General features: G+C 31.6%; 2 protein-coding genes across 3 annotated transcripts; one reads left to right on the top strand and one right to left on the bottom strand.

Annotated features, from left to right (window-relative positions):
* Positions 1-12,136: 12,136 nt before the first annotated feature.
* Positions 12,137-15,411, bottom strand: LOC100804593 (auxin-responsive protein IAA26). Of its 2 annotated transcripts, none has more exons than XM_006597110.4 (6): positions 15,269-15,411; positions 14,605-15,128; positions 13,566-13,849; positions 13,065-13,212; positions 12,564-12,628; positions 12,137-12,454 (listed from the first exon to the last, which is right to left on the bottom strand). In XM_006597110.4, exons 2-6 carry the CDS (start codon positions 15,021-15,023, stop codon positions 12,408-12,410), a joined length of 963 nt encoding a protein of 320 aa, XP_006597173.1. In that variant the 5' UTR covers positions 15,024-15,128; positions 15,269-15,411; the 3' UTR covers positions 12,137-12,407. The 2 variants fall into 2 exon arrangements, with proteins under 2 accessions (XP_006597173.1, XP_003546582.1); XM_003546534.5 differs by having other exon boundaries at positions 14,605-15,125.
* Positions 15,412-16,342: 931 nt separating this feature from the next.
* On the top strand, positions 16,343-17,377 carry LOC100802998 (uncharacterized). The gene is made up of 3 exons (XM_003546531.5): positions 16,343-16,495; positions 16,605-16,649; positions 16,865-17,377. The coding sequence occupies exons 1-3, from the start codon at positions 16,343-16,345 to the stop codon at positions 17,267-17,269; spliced, it is 603 nt and encodes a 200-aa protein (XP_003546579.1). The 3' UTR covers positions 17,270-17,377.
* The last annotated feature ends 2,821 nt before the right edge of the window (positions 17,378-20,198 follow it).

Genomic DNA, 20,198 nt, shown 5'->3' with positions numbered 1-20,198 from the left:
GATATGTAAACAATTATATTTCTTCATATGCAAATTGTTTTTTGTATTAAATTCAAATTCAAATTAGTCATTGGAATTTAAATTCAAATCTAATAGACATAAGTGTTTGATTTATGTCCTCTTCTTTAATATTAACATTTTATAAGCCAGAAACCAAATGCAAAGACATGTACACACTTATGTGAAAGTTGAACTATTATTGTTTTATATAATTTTAAGTGAATGTGAACTTTTGTTAGACTTAATTAATAAGGTTGATGAATTTGTGTCTTCAAAATGTTCCTTTATTTAAATAATCACATTGCCTCAAGGATACATGTAGACATTTTAAAATAAGCATAAGAGTCAGAGGTATAACTCAAAGGCATCAGATCAACATTTAAACGTGTATCACCCAGAAACTTAAAATACATTAATTTTAACAAATAAAGTCATTATATATTTTTGTTAATTTATTTATCTCCATATTTGTTAATGTATAGACATGCTTATTATATATGTTGCTTCATGAAATTTTATTTCACCTCCAAGAGTTCAAAGAGTTTGTTATGAATTCTAATAAGATAATTGACCAATGTGACAGATGTTTCATAAATTCTAATAATAGGTCCAAATGTAGCAACACAACTTTATCTCTTCTAAGGACATTATCAATCATGGTTACTTAACTCGTCTTCCTCTCTTAGGAAAGAATGCTCTTAATATATACTTACAACTACAATCTATAAGGAAGTTTTTTTCTAACTCAATTTTATAGTTAAACAATGTTTTTCACAATTTATGAATAAATTTTAACTTAAATAAGATATGTTTAATTGTTCATTACCTACGGGTAAAAAAAGACTTCAGGGAGTTAGTTATGAATATCACAATTTTTTCACAATATTAAGATAATTGATCAACGTGACAGAGGTCTTGGAGATGTTTGACCATTTGGTTAGCCAACGACAAAAGCATAAAGAAGGACAATAGTTGTGAGAATAATTTGATGGGACACTTGTTTCAAGTAATTAATCTCCTCTCATCTTGTAGCTATTTGATATAGTTTAAATTATTTTTTTTATAATAATACAAATAAATTATTTAAATATTATTTAACTATAGTGAGCAGCTAAGTGTCATTTTTTTATCCCTTATTTTCATTGCAAGGTAATGTGCATCATATTATATTTTACCATGACAACCTAACCATGATTAGCATGACACAAAACTTGCATAAATGTTACTTTTAAATGAATATACAATATCATATGGGTGTGCTTGCTAATATGATCTAATTTTAATATTTTGGCATATGATACTTCATGAGTGGCTGATGTTCGGATGTTGGTTTGGCCTATTGGTCTTCCACTACCCTATGTCAAACATGAATTTATGATTATTTTGTAACTTTAGGAATATATGTTATGTCAAAGGTGAATTTATGATTATTTTATAACTTTGTCTATAATTTAATTTGGACTCAAACACGCACTATAATTGATTAGTGTGTAACGAAAATGTGTAGCAGTCACTTTGTTTATAATTAGTATTAATGTTATCATAACATTAGATCATGTGTTTTAATATGTCAATTTTACTTTATTTTTATATTACTCTTATAATATTTATGCATAACACTTACTTTTACTTTCAGATTACTCAACTTTAATTAAGTGATCATATTCAAATTTTAATTTTTTTTTATAAATGTATGAATAAATATAAATTATTTTAATTTATACAATTTTTTTAACTCATTTAACCATCAATGATAAAAAATATCATTAATAATTATATTTTTAATTTTTATTTATCAATCAAATTATTTATTTAAATATTTTTTAAATTATTTATAAACCCGTACATCGCCGGGTCTATGTCTAGTTATAGATTAATTTTAACCTATCAAAAAAGTAAATTCAAATGACAACTTAGTTCTTAAGAAGTTTTAGGTAATCCCAGTTTAATTAGTTCTTAACAAATTTCATTGTTCAATCCATAAAAATGATGTGGTATGATTTGTTTCAGTAAAACACGCGTCAATCTTCTCTGATATATAACCAAACACACTTGAAGAGTAAATTCTTGGGTGTAAGCAAGCGTGTGTGTGCGTGATGAGCAAGAGTGGGGACTAAAGGTGATATTTCCGTTAGATTCGAATCACGAGAAAGTGAAACAAGAAGTGGCTTCTCGTTTAGAACTGAAAAGGGCCCAAACTTATTGTTTGCTTTGTGGCAAGTTGCCTACAGTACACTTCATACCAATGAGATTACACATAAGTGGAGTAGCTGCTCTCCACTATGCTTTTAAAAAAAAATAGTGTAAGAAAATAACAGTCAATTTAAGGTAGAAAAAGTTCCAAACTCGAAAAAACACTTAGATACTGTACTTGAAATTGGAGGACGGGTAGACATTTGAAACAAGAGCTCATGAGATGTGAAATCTTACCTTGTTTTACACTTTTACTTGACCAATTCTTTCAAGTTTACTGTGCTCTTTAATTTCTTATTAGCTGGACTTTACGACATATGACATGTATCTGAGACTAGTGAGTTTCTTGATTGGGATTTGGAGAATTGGTTAGAATCTCATCTGGGTAATCTAATCCAAAACTTGCTATATCCGCAAGTTTCCTCATGGATTTTTGTGTTTGTTTGCTTCCACTTGCCGGTTCTGCTGTGACTCTGCTCCACAACCGAAAAAAGGTGGTATTGTGAGACCCCAAAGCAACCATGTAACACTACCTAATTTCTATTGTGTCTGTTTTGTTTATCATAAATAATACTATAATTATTTTCTTTCCCTGAAAATAAAATGCGTTATCCTTGTTGAATTTTTTTTTACAAAGTCAGGTATCTTTTACCCGAGCATTACCTAGTCATTGGAGATACTAAAATTCATTTTAGAGTTTGATCTTTCTTAGTAGATATTCTTCGTATACATGTGGAGAAAGCAATATATTTGGTCCAACCCAAATAACTCACAGATAAGGTTAGGTTAGAGTCTTAAATTTTAGACTCAAAAGAATCAAGTTAAATTGACTTGGTCGATGGGCTTCAGACTAGGTCAAACTGATGACATGTAGGCCCGAAATCTATCAAGCCTATTTAGTCCATAATTTTTTCCTTATAAACAAAATTTATGTAAATTTAGACAATAGAAAAATGGACCAGCTAGAACAAGTTAGACTAACATATTGGTTGGCAGGATGACCTATTTTGTCACCTCTACACATGGACTCAAAGATTGAACTCTGAATACATATTTAAAAGACCTCTTTATCTATTAATTAAACATATCACATTATGTCATCCATTGCCTTGATTAACAAACTAGAGTTTGTTTGATTTTTTATTTTCAATTAATCTGTTTTAATTAATACATACTAGATTACCTCGTTATTTTTATTTAATTCTTTCTTTTTTATGATTTTGTGGACAAAAATGACTAATTTTAGATTCCATGGCGATTATATTTTTATAAAATCTTAATAATAGAATGTTGTTTTTGTAATCATTAACGCAAACATTTCAATTAAAACTTCTTCCAAGTGCTTATAATTAAAAATATTGACCAGTGTTGATATGAATGTTAATTGCTAGAGAGCAACACCATGCCATTTCATAGGACAAAAAAAATATCTGATATACCAACTTAACCTCTCAGTGCTTTTTCTTGAGGTATACTAGATGTCCCATTTTGGGCTTCAGGTGCCATTAGGAATTAACCACTTCTGATGTATCCTCCTCAAGGCAATTGCAGAGATTGTGAGGTGGTTTTTGCTTAAAGTGGTCCACTATCGTTGAAAGTGAAAACTACCACTTGGTCTTTAATTATTTTTTTCCTCTGTTTTTATTCCCCACATCTTTTGTTTATCGTGGCTTCTGTTTAACATCCCATTATTTCGATAATGGTTATGCTCTTTCATTTCTTGCATCTTAGATAACTTATGATGGATACGTTTCTTAAAGATGGTGGCATGGACACAAGTAGTGATGAATGGCAGTGGTTAGTACGACACGAATTGCGTTAAAGAAGACGAAGATGCTATGGACACAAGTAGTGATGAGTGGTAGTGGTTAGTACGACAAAAATTGCATGGGAAACAACAATGAAATCATTTCCTTTTGAAAAACAAATAACACTGAAATAATTCACATCATCTTATATTTTGGCCTTTAATATACATATATGTATAATTTCACAATGGAATAGAAGTTAACATTAAGATGTAGATAGGTGTCAATAATTATGTTATTGAAATAATTGATGGCTTTAAAAACTTTATTATATTGCTGTGCGGAAGTTAAAGCATATGTTCTTGAAGCTCATAGTTTAATCATTTGAAACCCGCTAAATTTAAATAATCAGTACTCCATAATCCCCATGCGTGTGTGCCTAGGCAGGCCTGTTGTTTTGTTACATGTTCTTTGCATGCTTTCTGCTTTCAGTGCTTTCTAAACAAATTTTCAAATACATATTAATACACACACGAGTTTCTTAAAGTACAAATTACAAAAGGAAGAAAATGCTAGTTTGCGTTTTTTTTCAAAAATAAAATCAGTAAAGTTTTACGAATGTGAGATAGCATATTAATATATAATAATTATAGTAATAGATAGAGTCGGTGGTGTATACATTTTCTTTTTCTTTTTCGTTGTTAAATTCGTATCATACAGACAAAAGAATGCATAAAAAAGAATAGCCGCTTGACATAGTCATTATATTTTGACTAAGAATTCGAAGGGCGTCCAATTGGCCAATAGAGTTACTTATATATATTGGCGAAGGTGCCCCAAACCAAATTGTTGCAGTCTCCTCGAGTACTGCTTTGTTTTTTATTTGTCCATAAAGAAATCAAACCCTAGTTGACGAGTTTCACAACCTTGACCCACTTGTAGAAAATGGGAAAAATACACATGGATCAATAATAATTTTAAGAAGTGTAATATACTCTAATAGAATGTTCGTGAAATTAAAAAAAAAAAAAATGGGACTCCCATGTGTGAACGTTTCATAATATCATAATTCCGTAACTTCGCCAATCATCATCAGTATATATATAAAAAGAACGTGAATAAACATATATAACTGAATATTTTTGCGCAGTGTCCAGAGCATGATCGATCATGTTCTGTACCCTTTAAAGGATCCTGCTCGAGTGTGCCACCATAATTGTCTGAACTCTGATAGAGCACAACAAAAGCAAAAACATATATATATATATATATATATATATATATATATATATATATATATATATAAAGCCAAAAGGATAAAAATAAAACCAAAAAAAATGAAAGGATTCCCACTCAGACCTGTATGATTACATCTTTGGCTAAGAATACAGGAAGGGTTGGGTCAAAGAACAAAAGTTACTAATGGGTGATCCATTATCATTATTCATATATACAACTACAACTACAATATATATCATCACCCTTATTTTGCCAAACCCCATTAACTTGGCTTTTTTTCCCTCACTGATCTAACAGCCTATTCTCACTATATATACTATATCCCATGGCTTCAGAACCTGTTCTAGCTGAAACTATCCACCTAATAGGATGGATCTAACTGCAGAGATGGCTGAACACAAGATGAAGGTGATGACTCCATGATTTCTCTTGTTCATACTGTCGTCTAGTCTACACATGCGGCACACAGGCTCAAGCCAGGCAAGTTATTGATGAAGCCTATTATATACTTAATTAGTACCTATTTTTGTTCCCCCTTTTTGGAAACATCAAGGAACTAGATGTGGTTGTTGTTTCTTTCCTTGGCTAGTATGTATTATTTATCTTCAAAAAACATGTTACATAGATAACATATATACAACTAGAAGGATGTTAAAGTCTATGCTGAGTTCACTTTTCAATAGGGTAGAGGCTAGCTAGCTATTAATTAGGGATGGAATCAGATGTATAATTTTTTTATTTTTCTGTTCATGTTTTGCCCCTTCTCAGGGTGCATGATATGTTTGACCTTTTATGAAATTTGGGTTTTATTTTTATCTGTCGCGGACTGTTAAATAATTCCGTAGAGATCATAAAGAAAATATTTCTTTCTTTATTATGGAATCTTTGTTTGAGTGATTCTTGTGAAGGGATCTAGTAAGATGCTAGCTCCTACATGTTTTAACCAATTTCTTGCTTATTTTGTCTTAAAATGTAAGGATTTGAGTCATGTGAGAGAGATTAATTAATTGAAAATGTATCGCATTCCTTAGAACCCTACTCTGTTGGTTGCGATAAGAATGATTTCATCCTAGGTGCTTTTTTTGTTTGTAACATGCATGCTTAGAGTTTTGGAACGCTTAAATTTCCACACGGATGATGAGATCTTCATAACTTTAATTAGCATTTTCGCTAATAATGATCAGAATGGATAGTATCTCGGTAGCTCAAGGATTACCAAGGTTTCCTTCATATTCAAACTTTATTGGCGATCGATCAAATCTTTCCTTTTATTGTACTAGTAATAGATCACTACTACTGCATAATGGATAAATGCTGTAAAATGCTAGGAGCTGTGAAACCGTGAAAGTAAGTAAAGCCTCTTTGGTGGCATAAAATTTCAACAAGCACGGCCGTAAAATTTCTACATAGCAGAATGTGAATTGGTCCGGGAGTAGAAAAATTCTACAATGCATTTAAAGACCAAGGTTCATCCTTTGGCTATATATAAATAGCCCCTTCCTTTCATCATTTTTGCATTCCATCTCAATAGTAGCATCTCATTGTGAGAGATAGAGTGAAATACTTAGGAGTTTTTTTAAGTGTATTTTCCTATTATAGGAGAGACAGTGTGTAATTATTCTCTCTTTAGAACTATAGAGGAGTTATAGTTTTCTTCTATTTAATAAAAATATTCTCTCATGTTTGTTATTTTTTCCCTTTTCCTTGAAGATTTCCCACGTTAATTAAATTATTGTGTATCACACTACAACAAAAGTGTTTTTTTTATAGCATAGCCAAAACAGAATTGGTTCCAAGCTGATCACATGATTTTAATTACAAAAATAACCTCCACATAAGAAGCATTCTTTTATTTTCACAAAAAAGAAGGTTATTTACGAAAGAAACCCTTAATTCAAAGAAGCAAATTAAACTTTTTTATATAAAGACTTAGAGAGCACAGTCATCACAATAGGTATCTTGACATCTCAATAATATTGACACCTAAGACCCATCAAATTATAATAATTATATGATTTTTACAATTTAAACATTCAAATTGATGTTTGTTCCAATTCATACCATATTAAAGAAATTCTAAAAAAACATTAATTTAAAATATTTCTTATTACTATTATTTTATGAAAATTATATATATATATATATATATATATATATATGAATAACCTAATTATAGCGGTGGTAAAGGATAATGGACGAGTCTTCCAAACATATTTATATGTTTCCCTTTAATTTAATATCACCAGCAGTTAGTTTTCATCACAACTTACTCATATTATATATTGTAAAATAATTAAATGCATATGTTTTTGAGAGTGGAGTTTTTACCTTCTCCACTTTCTTTTTTTGGGGTACTCTATTAATTCTCAATTTTACATTATCTCTATAACTAGTGAAAAAAAAAATTCTCTCGAGTTCCAACCTATATTTCTTTTTTCTTTATATTTGATTTCCGTCTCTTTCAATTTATACTCTTTTATATAGGCCTAAAAAATATTTTAAATTAAATCAAAACTTAAGTAATACATGGTAATTTAAAAATATTATTTATATATTTAAATCAGGATATTTATTTATTATAATTTAATTACAATATTATTTATATATTTGAAAATATTTATTTTATATATATATATATATATATATATATATATATATATATATATATATATATATATATATATATATATATATATAAACATTTATCTTGTGGAATGATAGATTAAGGGAGTGTATTGGATTAGGCTTTTAAGAAAATATTTTATTTTAACATTAAAAAATCTTATGGATTTTAAAAGATTTTGTAAGAATATAATGATTTTTAAGATATTTTTTAAAAGACTTCTATAATTATGATTTTGTAGTTTAGATTTTAATTGATTTAAAAAATATGAATTTATAAGATTTCAAATGACATTATGGATTTTTAAGATTATAAAGAATTTCATGAGTTTTTTAAAAATATTTAAAATTATTGATAAAAATTCATGAAATTTGTCCACCTAACACTTTAAATAAAATTCATCTTATACAAAAATCATAAAATTGTTACTTAACAAATTAATTTCCCCTAACATATTAACAAACATAATAGGTTCATTCTCTTTCCATCATCAATTATGTTAATTGTATAAAAATTATATACCACAATGTTTGTCGATAGATGAATACTTGTAGTTCTTCTCAGAATAACGATCTCGCCAAACAAAAATTATGCACACAAATTGTTCCAAACCTAATTTATATATTTATTCATGTATATATGAATCAACTTTTTAGATTTATTAAAACTATATATGTCTCATGTTAATATATCATATATATTTATGTTCATTTATATGTATAAACACGTATCAAGATGTTCACCAAATTCAAAGAATTGGAAAATTTTCTCACTATATCACATGTTCATTTATATTTATAAGAACATGTTGACCATTTGTCAAAAGAATAAAAAAAAATTATGAATATCTACCTCTTTCAACAAAGAGACAAGAGATTATATGTAATAGGAAAAGAAAAGCATGTCAATTTGCAGGAAAAGAGAGAAAATCTCATGAAATCTTAAGAATTTTATTAAGATTGTTTAATGTGTATTTTTTCATAAAAAAATCTCTAAAATTTATTAAAATTCATGTTAAAAAATAATCCATCGAAATTTATATATTTTTTTAATACCATAACATTTTTTTAAAATTGTAAAAAAATTCAATTGAATACTAACAAATTTTATTGAATTTCTTAAATTTTTTTAATAATTTTGATTGAATACACAACACTTATTTTTATTATTTAAAAATTTTGATTGAATAGGTCAATGTTTTTTTTATAAAAAAAATCTTTTAAAGTCCAACTTAAATACACTCCCCTAAAATATCTTCGGCAAAAAAGAAAAAGAGAGACTAAAATAGTAGTAGATTTTAAAACTTCAACAGATGAAATAAAGTTTTAAACACTTGTTGTTATTGGCTTTAAAAATTGATCAAAAAATTAGAGAGAGAGAGAGAGTTCAGCTATGTACTTCAGATTTATAGCCATTTTTTGACGTTTTGCAAAGTGATCCTACTAGCAAATAAATATATAAACGTATAAAAAAATAGAAAATTCTGCAGCATGAAAATCTAGTCTAGTAATAAATTAAATAAAGGCATTGTTTTATGAATTTCAAGAGAATTCACAATTCACAAATAGCTCCGCTTTGAGACTAGTAGAAATGCTGCAATGACCTGAAAAACCCAATACCCAGTCGCCCATATGATCTCGAAAAATACCTCCAAAATCAGCTTTCCCAAAGGAACTGCCATCGATGTTCAATTTTATGGCTGGACCCAGCGAACAAAACGAACATGCTGGTGTTGAGGAGTGTGATTCCAAGCCTTAATAATGTCCATATGAAGGTTCTGAGTATGATTCACATTGCTCCATTTAGTCCAGCAAGTTGCAGTGAATAGAACTCCATTTGATAATTTTATGTTATCCGTGAGCCAATGGTGAAGATCCACCTTGATCGAGTAGAAAGCAACATTGGTATCCAGCTTCAAAAAACTCCATAAACGAACAACAAAGTGACCATCACGCAGCACATGTAAAATGGACTCCTCACCATTGCGGCACCTGTTGCAAAAAGAATTTGTAGACAAGTGTCTAAAAACTCGAAACATGTTAGTAGCAAGGCTCCCATGGAATGTGAGCCAAAGAAAATGAAGAATATTTTCTGGTAATTTAAGACTCAGGACCAGTTCACACTTTGAGCGAAATTAGGCGATGGATACAATTGCCAAGTAAATATAATTTATAATTGTTAGGTATTGATTACAAATTGTATCATCATTAATTATCATGTTTTATTAAAATTTCAAATTATCAGTTTACTGAATCTTTTACTATAAACTTATAATTATTTTTAATAATTTTATAAAACAAATAATTATACTCATAGTTAATTTCTATATTAATTCTCAATATAAATATTTAAGATAAATATCATTTTTTTTAAAAAGTGTTATTTTTAATACCATACTTTTTAGTAAAATTATTTTCACAGAATTGTCAGAAAATTATTTTTTTTTACATGTCTCTCTAGCATATCTTTCCTCCTTTAAAAAAGGCAAAATTTTATAATTATTATTATTATTATTTGATGGTAAATTATTTGTAAATTTAGAATTAAATTTAAATATTATAACACAATCTAATATTTTATAAGGGCAATAATAAATATAAATCACGTGAAAAAAAAATTAGATATTTCATTTTTGTGAATATCGACCTACCTATCATTAATTTCTAGGTTCTAATTTAATTTCTAGGATATGCATTAATAGCGGTTACTATCTACTAATTCACAATATTCTAACAATTTTTTGTCTCCTAATTTTTAAAAAATAAATATGTTTTTATTACATATAAATTATATGGTTTTCCTATTTCAAAATTATTTAATTTAATTTGACGTAATATTTTTTCAAAGTATTTATAATGTCTTCAAATTTTATAAACCTGCCCAACACGCAAGTCAATTTCTAGTGTTTTGGAATGCGCAATAAGCATAACTGCTCGGGTACGAAGGAAATGGTGCAAATCACATAGTAAAACTCGTTTTTGGCAACCATCCAAGTTAGGCACCTCCCAATGACAACGACCATCGATTCCTCCCTCCCCTAGAATCCCTTTCTATTAACCATACTCATAAATACAATGTTCCTTGACCCTCTCTTTATGCAATTACTATTTGCTAGTGAGTCTTTGATTAATCCATGCAAATATACAGCTGTTCACATACATCCAACAACAATAATCTGAACCCAACATACCCACCTACCCATATGATGGAATGAAAGTTTTACTACTAACGCTGCATAATAGATATAATTCGTAAACAAACCAAATGCATCATTCTTTGAAAAAATATAAATTATATTAAACCCAAAATGATATAACAATAAATGGGGCATACTCCGCAGCTTGAGAAAATCAAAAACCTCCTTAATACAATAAGGTGTATATCAAGATGCTAAAACAAATAGAACAGGTGCGCTTATCTATACATAAAAAACTTAATCTTGCTAATAACCTCTATTACAGAAAATTGATAGTCTTCAAAAATCAACTTGTTTCTAAACAACTAGATACAGTAAACTGTAATTGCTATAGTCAAACAACGTAATTTTCCTTGAACAGCTGATATGGCCAAATGCATCATTCTACTACTTAAACTCCGGGAGCATCATTTTAAAATTAATAAAAAGTGCAATGTCCCTAAACTAATCCGTGTATTCCGTAAAATGGATGACAATTTCCAAGTTATAAATTATAAAATTATTTGTTAATGACACTTCTTCCGAGAATTATTAAGAACTTCTCACTTTGAGAAAACTTATTTGATTAAACTGAACCCAACCAGTCTATTTGTATTTAACATTAATAAAGAAAACAACATTCAGGCCATGGGATGTAAAGGGGATCAGGAACAAGAAATAGGACTTCTGTTTTTTTTTTTTTTCATAGGGTTAATTTTAATATTTGAATAATTTTTAAAATGGGGGTGTTAACTAAAAACATGATAAAAGGAATGGACCAATTGTTCAAAATGTCAAAATGTGCTTATCAGTTGCCTGGCTCTGAATTGCATTAGACAATGAAATTAGTTTATAAAATTTAGCAAGTATTAAATCAAGTTAAACCTAGGCTAAACTCCACGAGGACCATGACACGTGTGGGCAAGGAGAAGCAAATAGTACTTCGTTCATGTGGCATTATGACTGTCTATGTTCTCTTAAGTTGAGAGATTTGCATCATAAATCTTGTTAAAAAGTTTAAAATCACAAGATTTTGGGAGAAAAATATTCCAGCAAGTAAAGCCATATTTTTACAGGTCCCAAATTTCGCTCTTTGCCATGACGATGTGAAAATTATTAAGACCCTGAAAAACCCCACCTACAAAAGGGACTTCAAAATACAAACCAAAACAAGTTAATGGCTACTCAACAGTAAATCATAAGTACACACATCCGTGAAGTTTCCCTTCCCTATTTATACAAAACCCATAAACATTTCAAATCTTCATTTAGAAAAAAAAAAAAAAAAGACACATTCATCACATTACTTAGTTGTAATGTACGCAACTAGCTTCATTCCATGTTCTTTTCATCAGACAATAGAACCAAAACGTCAAATTAGGAAGAGTCTTCAAGTTTTCAGCAGGTGATCAAAACCTCAAACCGCTGTTCATTTCATTGCTGAGTCAAGGGGTATCTTGTCTTGCTTACTCCCAACTGAAAATAGGAACATTTCTTCAATTTTCAATCACAAGTTAAAACAAAACGAGGGAAGAAGAAACAACATTCCAACTCTTCAAGTAAATCAAATAAGATTCCAACTCACGGGTAAAAGCAGAAAGCTCAGAACTCTTCAACACTCGTAGCCTCTTCACTGTTGATACAAACATGCTGCCAAGCATATGTAGACATTAAAAAACCATATGATATAACTATCTTTGCAGTCAATCATAGTTTCTAGCAATAACTAAATCATTTAAAAAATACCAAAGGGAAAAGCCAATTGCGCGAGTTATTTATAGTTTATCTGTATTTCTGAGAGGGGACAGTCGTACAGGTGTTATCATGTGAAAGAACAGACATGCCATGGCATGTACTGCTTCGGATTTATCCACAACAATTGGCAAACAAAAAAGTTGTTTGATATTAAATATACAGTAATTGTTAAGCACAAGGAATCTAACTAATATCGAATACAGTTTTGAGATCAAAATGTTAATTCGACATTGGTCCTCACACATCAAGTGGTGAGGTACAATATAGTATAATATAATATTGAATAAAATAAAATAATAGTACATAAGATTGATAGTGATAAGATGCTTACTGCCATGGCACATCCCCAACAAGCATCCTGTCTCCTTCATTATCCTCATAAACAAGAGTATACTCTCCACTTCCATCCAATAACCCCGTAATTGCTTTCTCTTCCTCCTGCTTGTTGTGAACTCCACCAGCAGAGGAATCTCTTTGAGCTGAACAGCAGTGAGTTAAGACAAAGTTTCCTTCTTGACAATCACGAAGAGAACTAAAACTAAAGCGTGGAAAAACAAAATTTGAAAGCAAAATGGTCTAAAGGGCCAAATGCAAATTGTATTAAAAAAACATGTTTGGTGAAAGAGATTGACCGTAAGCATTAAATGTTGAATTAATGTAGCCAACCCCCAAGTACATCATAGCTAGTCATAAATAAAAAATAAAAACTCAAGTTTTTGCTTACAGGTTGGGTAGCTATCAATCAAAAGTAATATACAAAAAAATGGTCCACGCAAGGATGATTTATACTATAGAATAAACCATCATTGAATTAGAGTGTCACAAAAATTACCAGCAAGAAGACCTCTGAATAGCTCGTCCACGGCGGAAGAGAGATTTTCATAGCTGTCATAGGCATTGAGGTCCACTTTTCTCCCTATAGGAACACCATCCATGTTGATCTTGACAAACAAACCTTTATTATTAGCATAGTTGTCAACAGGTTTTTTACCAGCAACCTTGTTGTGCTGCTCAGCCTGAGACTCAGGAGGTGGCTTAGAAGCACTGCTGCTGCTTGCAAGGTTCTTCCTGAAGGAACGAATTGGGGGCCACCCCACCACTGGAGCAGGAGCAGTTCTGTTTGTTAATGGGTCCACAAGGAGAAAATGTTAAGTTAGGCATGAAAGTGAACAGTGAAACTGGTAAGAACCAGGCTAAAAGTTAAAAATACAAAAGATGAGGTGGGGCTAAAGAGCTCACTGGGCACTAGCACAACCCTGCCATCACTCATCAAGTTCACATATATAGTACTATTACTTATGTCTTTGTACATTATTTTTAATTTAAATCAAGCAAAAGTAGGCTTTCCCCACGAGGGACCAAAGAAATTAAAAACGGAGAGACAAAGGGAGAAGAGAGAGAGGGAAATAGAGAAAGGGTCCGATATTCGCATGCCAGCCAATGTCAAACCTCAAGATAAGGAAGGCACATAATAAATGACAGATAGCATCAAAAAACCGATGTGGACATATCTGAGAGAACATGGCAAGGAAGTATAGCAGAACAAAAACGGCCAGTACAGCGTACAGGGATATCAAAGCTTAAAAATTGTCCCTTCCTTCTTTCTTTCTTTCTCTCTGGAAAAGAGGATAACCATACAAGTGAATAATTAATAATGGAAAACTCTTTAGTTATTTTTCTTACACTCAAGTGCAACAAGGGGTTGTGAAACACTAGATCTATCATACGGTAACAAGTAGAGATTAGTTTGCATGGACCACAAACACAACAGAAAATTAAAAAAAAAAAAGTGAAACAACGTGACTCTGGGAATGAATATCCTCTGTCGAAAAGTAACAAAACATGGATACAAGAAAGAAAAACTGGAGTACCTTTTCTGAGAGGTGTTGGGCTGGGACACAGCTGTATTTGCAGAAGAGGGAGAGAATACTTTGCCATCACCACCATTCTGCAACTCTACCACAACCTTAGGGCACTGAAGAAATGATGAAGAAGAGGCTTTGTTGTTGTTACCCTGGTGGTGGTGGTGGTAGTTTGGCCATGGAGAAGCCTTGCTCTGGAACCCATTGTTAGGAGAGAAGCAACCAAGAGAGAGAAGAGATTCTTCTCTTTCTGTGTTCTTCATTTTACCGCCCAGAGACCAGTCTTCACCAGGTGGACCAAGCCTCAGTTCAAGCTTTCTTTCTTCTGAGGATTTTCCTTCGTTTCTCTTGTTCATCTGCCACTCTCTCTCGTTTGAGATCAAATCTAACAGCTGAGGAGATGCCTCGTTTCTTGACCTTTCATCCATCTTCTGTTCACACCACGCTCCAAAGGAAGATTCCTCCTTGCTGAAATATCACTCACCAAATATATGTATGCAAGAAACAAAAACAAACTCTAGAATCCCCCACTGCTTCATGCAAAAAAAAAAAAAAACACTAGTTAGTAAGAGATAAAAAGTTTGAAAACAAGGGTCTTGTTTCAAAAAACATTACATAAGAAAAATGGACATTAAATGATATAGGCATGGTGTTAGAGAAGTGGGAATCTTACAAGTCTAACCGCAGCTTAAATCCGATAAATACCACATCTTGTAGTTGTGAGAAACAAGGGCTTCCTTGCAACAAGTGCGAGAGTCTGAGCGAACAGCAAGAAGGACCTACAGAGGAAACCTTAAAAATAAAAGGGTTTTAAGGTTTTGGCCACTGCAAAACGTTGGATAGACTGAGGTAGCAGAAGGAGGAACACACAAGTATTATCACAGCTCAATGGAAACCCCACCAAGAGAGAAAGGAAGAGAAAATAAAAAATAAAAACACACCCGAAAAGCAAAGCAAAGGTGGAGGGAGCTATAATAGCATGGGATTGTAATCTTAGCTTTGCTTTAAGTCTTTTATTTGCACGCTTAGTGGGTTCTCCTGCTCTCTTTCTCTCTCTATCTCTCTCTATCTATGTCTTTCCTCTTTTTAAGGAGAGAGGTTAAAAAAAAAAGAGACAGAGGTGTGATAAAAACCAGAGAGATTCCCCTTGGCCAACCAACCCAAGAACACAAAACAGGAACGGAATTAGAGCACAATGCACGCAACCTCAAGTCTCATAAAAATAACGTTAGGTTGTTTAGAACAGGAAGTAAAGCAGCTGTAAAATCTGAGGAAGGACTCTGTGACATAGCTATGATTGCATCTTACCCTACTGCATAATTATCAAATTTGGACACCACTATTCCTAAACTATATACAGTTTTACAATCTTCTAAGTCTCATTTTCCACTATCACTTGTGTATAACAGTGTATCCTCACATGAATCACTGTACCTATCACTTATTATGAAACTAAAAATTAGTCATGGTTATGAGTCTTATGAGTTATAACTTTAAGATACACACGTATCACCAGTTTGATTTCCGTTTTATAAAGTGAACAGCTTAACTTCTAATGATTTTGTGGAGGTGCATACTTTATGTACTCGTATTCGTTTAATTAATATTTAAATTTTAATATGATTAACAAGTGCACGTAGTAGTGCTGAGTGATCCCTTAACGAACTACTGAACTAACGTGCGCCTAATGACAGTATAAAAGGTGGCAATTCCGGTTTCTCTCTCGCTCTTTCCGTTTTGACTTACCATGGCGGAAGAATTATCAATAGCGATTCCGCAATCGCAAGCAAGCACCACGAAGAAACGCGCTTCAAAGAACGAAAAGCTGTGCCTCGAGGACTACCTTCACCTCGTTCACTCTCGCCAAACGCTTCACCTCACCATAAATCAACTCAATCAGGTTCCTTAATTCGATTCGTTCTATACGATTTTCAGTTCTCGTTCTTAAAAAAATTCCGATTGTTCTCTCTAACACTTGCGATTCGTTTCCCTTCTTCCTTCTACCACAGGTCATCCGCATTCACGGCTTCAAGAAAATCCACCACGCTCCTAAGGTTTTGTTCTCACTCACGCCTATTCTCACTGTTTTTCGCTTAGTTTTTTTTCTTTTTATTCAACGCTAATTAAGTAAAATTAGAAGATATAGATTGCGGTAATAGTCTAGGATCTGTGTTTTTCGCTCGGCGAATCTTCGAAGAACAAGAGAATGTTCTCGAATAGGTTTTCCGTTTCGAGAAATTGCAAAAACCTAAGTCGATTTAGTGCGCAGAAAGTGCTGGTGCAAGCGGTGGAGTCGCTGGAACTGGTGGATCTGCCGCGGTCAACGGTGAGCGAGAGCGTATCGGCGTTCGCGGCGGTGGTGCTGGAGGATGTGGTTGCGGATCTCGGTGAGCTCAGCTGGCAGGAGTGCTGCGTGATCTCCGTCGAGAAGATCAGCTTCTCCGACGGCCAGAGCGTGTTCCCTGCTGCTTGCTCCGATCAGAGCCTCCGCGTCGTGAACCACTCGCTGTCGCAGGCCCAGAAAGAGAACAGGATCGACGAAACCCGTAACCTAATCCCTGAAGCTTTTAGGAAAGACCTGAAACCAACGAAAATGGTGCCGAAGCGGAAGAGGAGCAACGTTCGCGACTATGTTGCCTCTACTTTGGATTCCGCTTCTCTCGCTTCGTGCTGAATGAATGAACGACCTTCGGTTACTTCTCTCTCTGTATAGTTTAAAGAAATTTAAAGTTTCCAATGCATTATACAATTTAAACACAAGCTTGTGCTTGTGTTGTGCTGAGTGCTGACCTCCCCTAAAGATACTCACACTATCCCCCCTATACCCTTATAGCTCTTATTCCTATTCCTTTGCCTTTGCCTTATTAGCACACATCCCCAAGTACTCCCTCCCCTTTATTAATCCTGTGCTAGAAATTTACTTAAAGGTAATGAGTATGGATAATTGGTGTCTTTAGAGTATTTTTTAAGGAATTAAAAAAATATATTTATTATATAAATAATTGAAGAGTGTAAAAAATTCATAAATAATGTAATTTTCATTTTTTAATAAAAATATTTTTATTTTAATTTTGTTAATCAATATATTAATTAACATTAGCCTAAATGTAATTTGAGATTTTCTCCCTAATCAAATATGATCATTTTGCGCCATTTTTTTTCCTTTTGGATCTGAGTCGAGACGAATTAGTTTACTTAAGCACTTGAAGGTCCAAAGAGAGGGACGCTGGCACACTCAAAGTCCATGGTGGCATAAAGGGACAAAGTTTTACTACCCTTTTAGTAATGATGGGAATGTTAGCCAATGTTAATTTTAGAACATAATTGGTCAGTTAAAGATTTTCATTGGGTTGGATAAAATTAGTGAGATAAAAATTAGAAAACAATATAATTTTTGCATGACTGATCTGCTTGCGACACGTGAATATTGATAACTCGGAAATTTTTACACCCAGTCAAAATCAAACACAAATTCTGTGATTAAATAAATTATTATCCACGTTTTAAAACATAATAGGTTAATTAAAGATTTTCCTTTGGGTTGGATAAGATTTGTAAGATAAAAAATTAGAAACATAATTTGAGGATTAAAGTAAAAATAAATTAAAATAAAATTTGAAAGGGGTGGATGCTTTTGAGATGTGAGGAAATTGATGGATGGGATAGCAAAGGTTGCTTTTTTGTTTTTATTTTGGAGGGAGAGGATTTGCATGATCCATATTTGCAGGACTTCTGCAATAAAAACATGCAGATCCCATGATCTTGTCTCCTCTGTTCTGTTCTGTTCTGCACTCTCCCTCTCTCTCTCTCCGTCCACATATCCCCATATTTGAGAATTGTGTGAATGAAATGGGATTCCCTGTGCCGCTATTCAATCGTGTGTGCTACACATCGCGCTCTCCTTACCGTTTGATTTGAGTCTATTAGCGTTGGGATTTGTTTTGTCTATTCTAAATCTGACAAAAAGTTGAGTTTGTGTTTTTATTTTAATTTTTCATCGTAAAAAAATGAAAGAAAGAAAACTCTGTCTGAAGTCTGCACTTCACACCTCAAAGGAGAACTACTTTTGCTGTTTTTTCCTTTTTGTTTAATGATAAAGGAATTATTTAGGTTTTATTTGCTTTTAAATTTGTCAGAATTTTTTAAAAAAAAATGAGTTTGAATATGATATTAAAGTAAGTTAAAAAATATTTTTATTGTGAAGAAAAATATTATTTTGTTAGATTAGTAAAGTAAATTATCTTTGAAATGTTAAAAAAGACAATCTATTTATTTGTATAAGCAAAACAAACCTCTCTATAAAAAACAAATATAAATGAATCATTTTCAACTCACTTCGAATAAATAACTTGAAACAAATCCCTCATTGCTATTCAATCCGAGCAAGCAGCAACAATCAATAAGTCATTGGTTTAATGAATTTGAATTCTTTAAATAAAATTTTTAATTTTAATTTTGTGAATGAAAAATGAAAAAAAATAATTTAAAGAAAAAATCATACTAAAGTAGTTAGTTAAATTAGTCAAATTCCTGTACAGTAAATATGACAGATATAATAATAAGAAGTCCTAGCAAGCAGTACAGCGGCAACGTAGAACGTAATCTAATCCCCTCCGTACACTGTTACGTCAAAAATATAGATTGAAAATGAAGCTGTGTTGTATTATCACTCCCCTACCCTGCAAATAATTTCTAGTAAATTATTCAAATGTTTTGCAAATTACATCATCGTTCATTTTTTTATTATGGAAAAACATATTTTTTGCAATGCGCCAATGCGTGAAGCCTTTTATACATAAAATATTAATGTCTCCCAATACAGTTTAGAAAGAAGTTTGTAAGCTGTTTTTTTTAAAGCGTTTTGGGTTATAAATTGTAATATTGACGTAGTTGACTTCAAGCCTCATCTGATATGGTATTGTCCTTGCGCTCTCTCTCTTTTCCTATCTCTATTTCCTGTTTACGCTTAAATCGACTAACATTTAAATATTACGTATAACTCAATAATAAATTTTTAACAAAAATATAGTAATATTTTAATGGATTTTACTTATTTGAAAATATATAATCTATAATTATTATATAAAAAACATACCAAGTATTGCTATACACATTTTTATCCCATTTTACCTTTATAACTTTCTACATAATTATCTTTTTTACCCCTTTAACTATACTTTTGAAACTACTCATAATAAAAGTTACATCCTACAAACATCCCAGTGCTCCACCGCTATTAACGTACTTCTGTAGTTCTATTACCTTTTTCTTTTTTTATGTTAAAAAAATTAAACAGATGCACGGAGTTTCTCTTTTCTACTAATTATGCATAAAGTAATTATTTAAGTTAAAAAAATCTATAATGTATCCTTAAACATTTATCCGAGTTTTACTTATTTGTGTTTGTATATTAAGATTAAGATATTTATTTTTCAAAAAATTAATGTATACACCAGAGTCATACTACAGGTAATTGAAATAGCAATATGACAGGTAATTGAAATAGCAATATGAAAGGTAAAACACTAGATATATGGAGTTGACATTCAATCAGAACATGACACGTGACATCATCTAGTATAAACATCACACGTGACTGTCAA

The sequence above is a fragment of the Glycine max genome, chromosome 15, assembly GCF_000004515.6.
Source record: "Glycine max cultivar Williams 82 chromosome 15, Glycine_max_v4.0, whole genome shotgun sequence".
Taxonomy (NCBI): Eukaryota; Viridiplantae; Streptophyta; class Magnoliopsida; order Fabales; family Fabaceae; genus Glycine; species Glycine max.
Note: the sequence above shows the minus strand (reverse complement) of the source record. Positions and strands in the feature narration are given on the sequence as shown.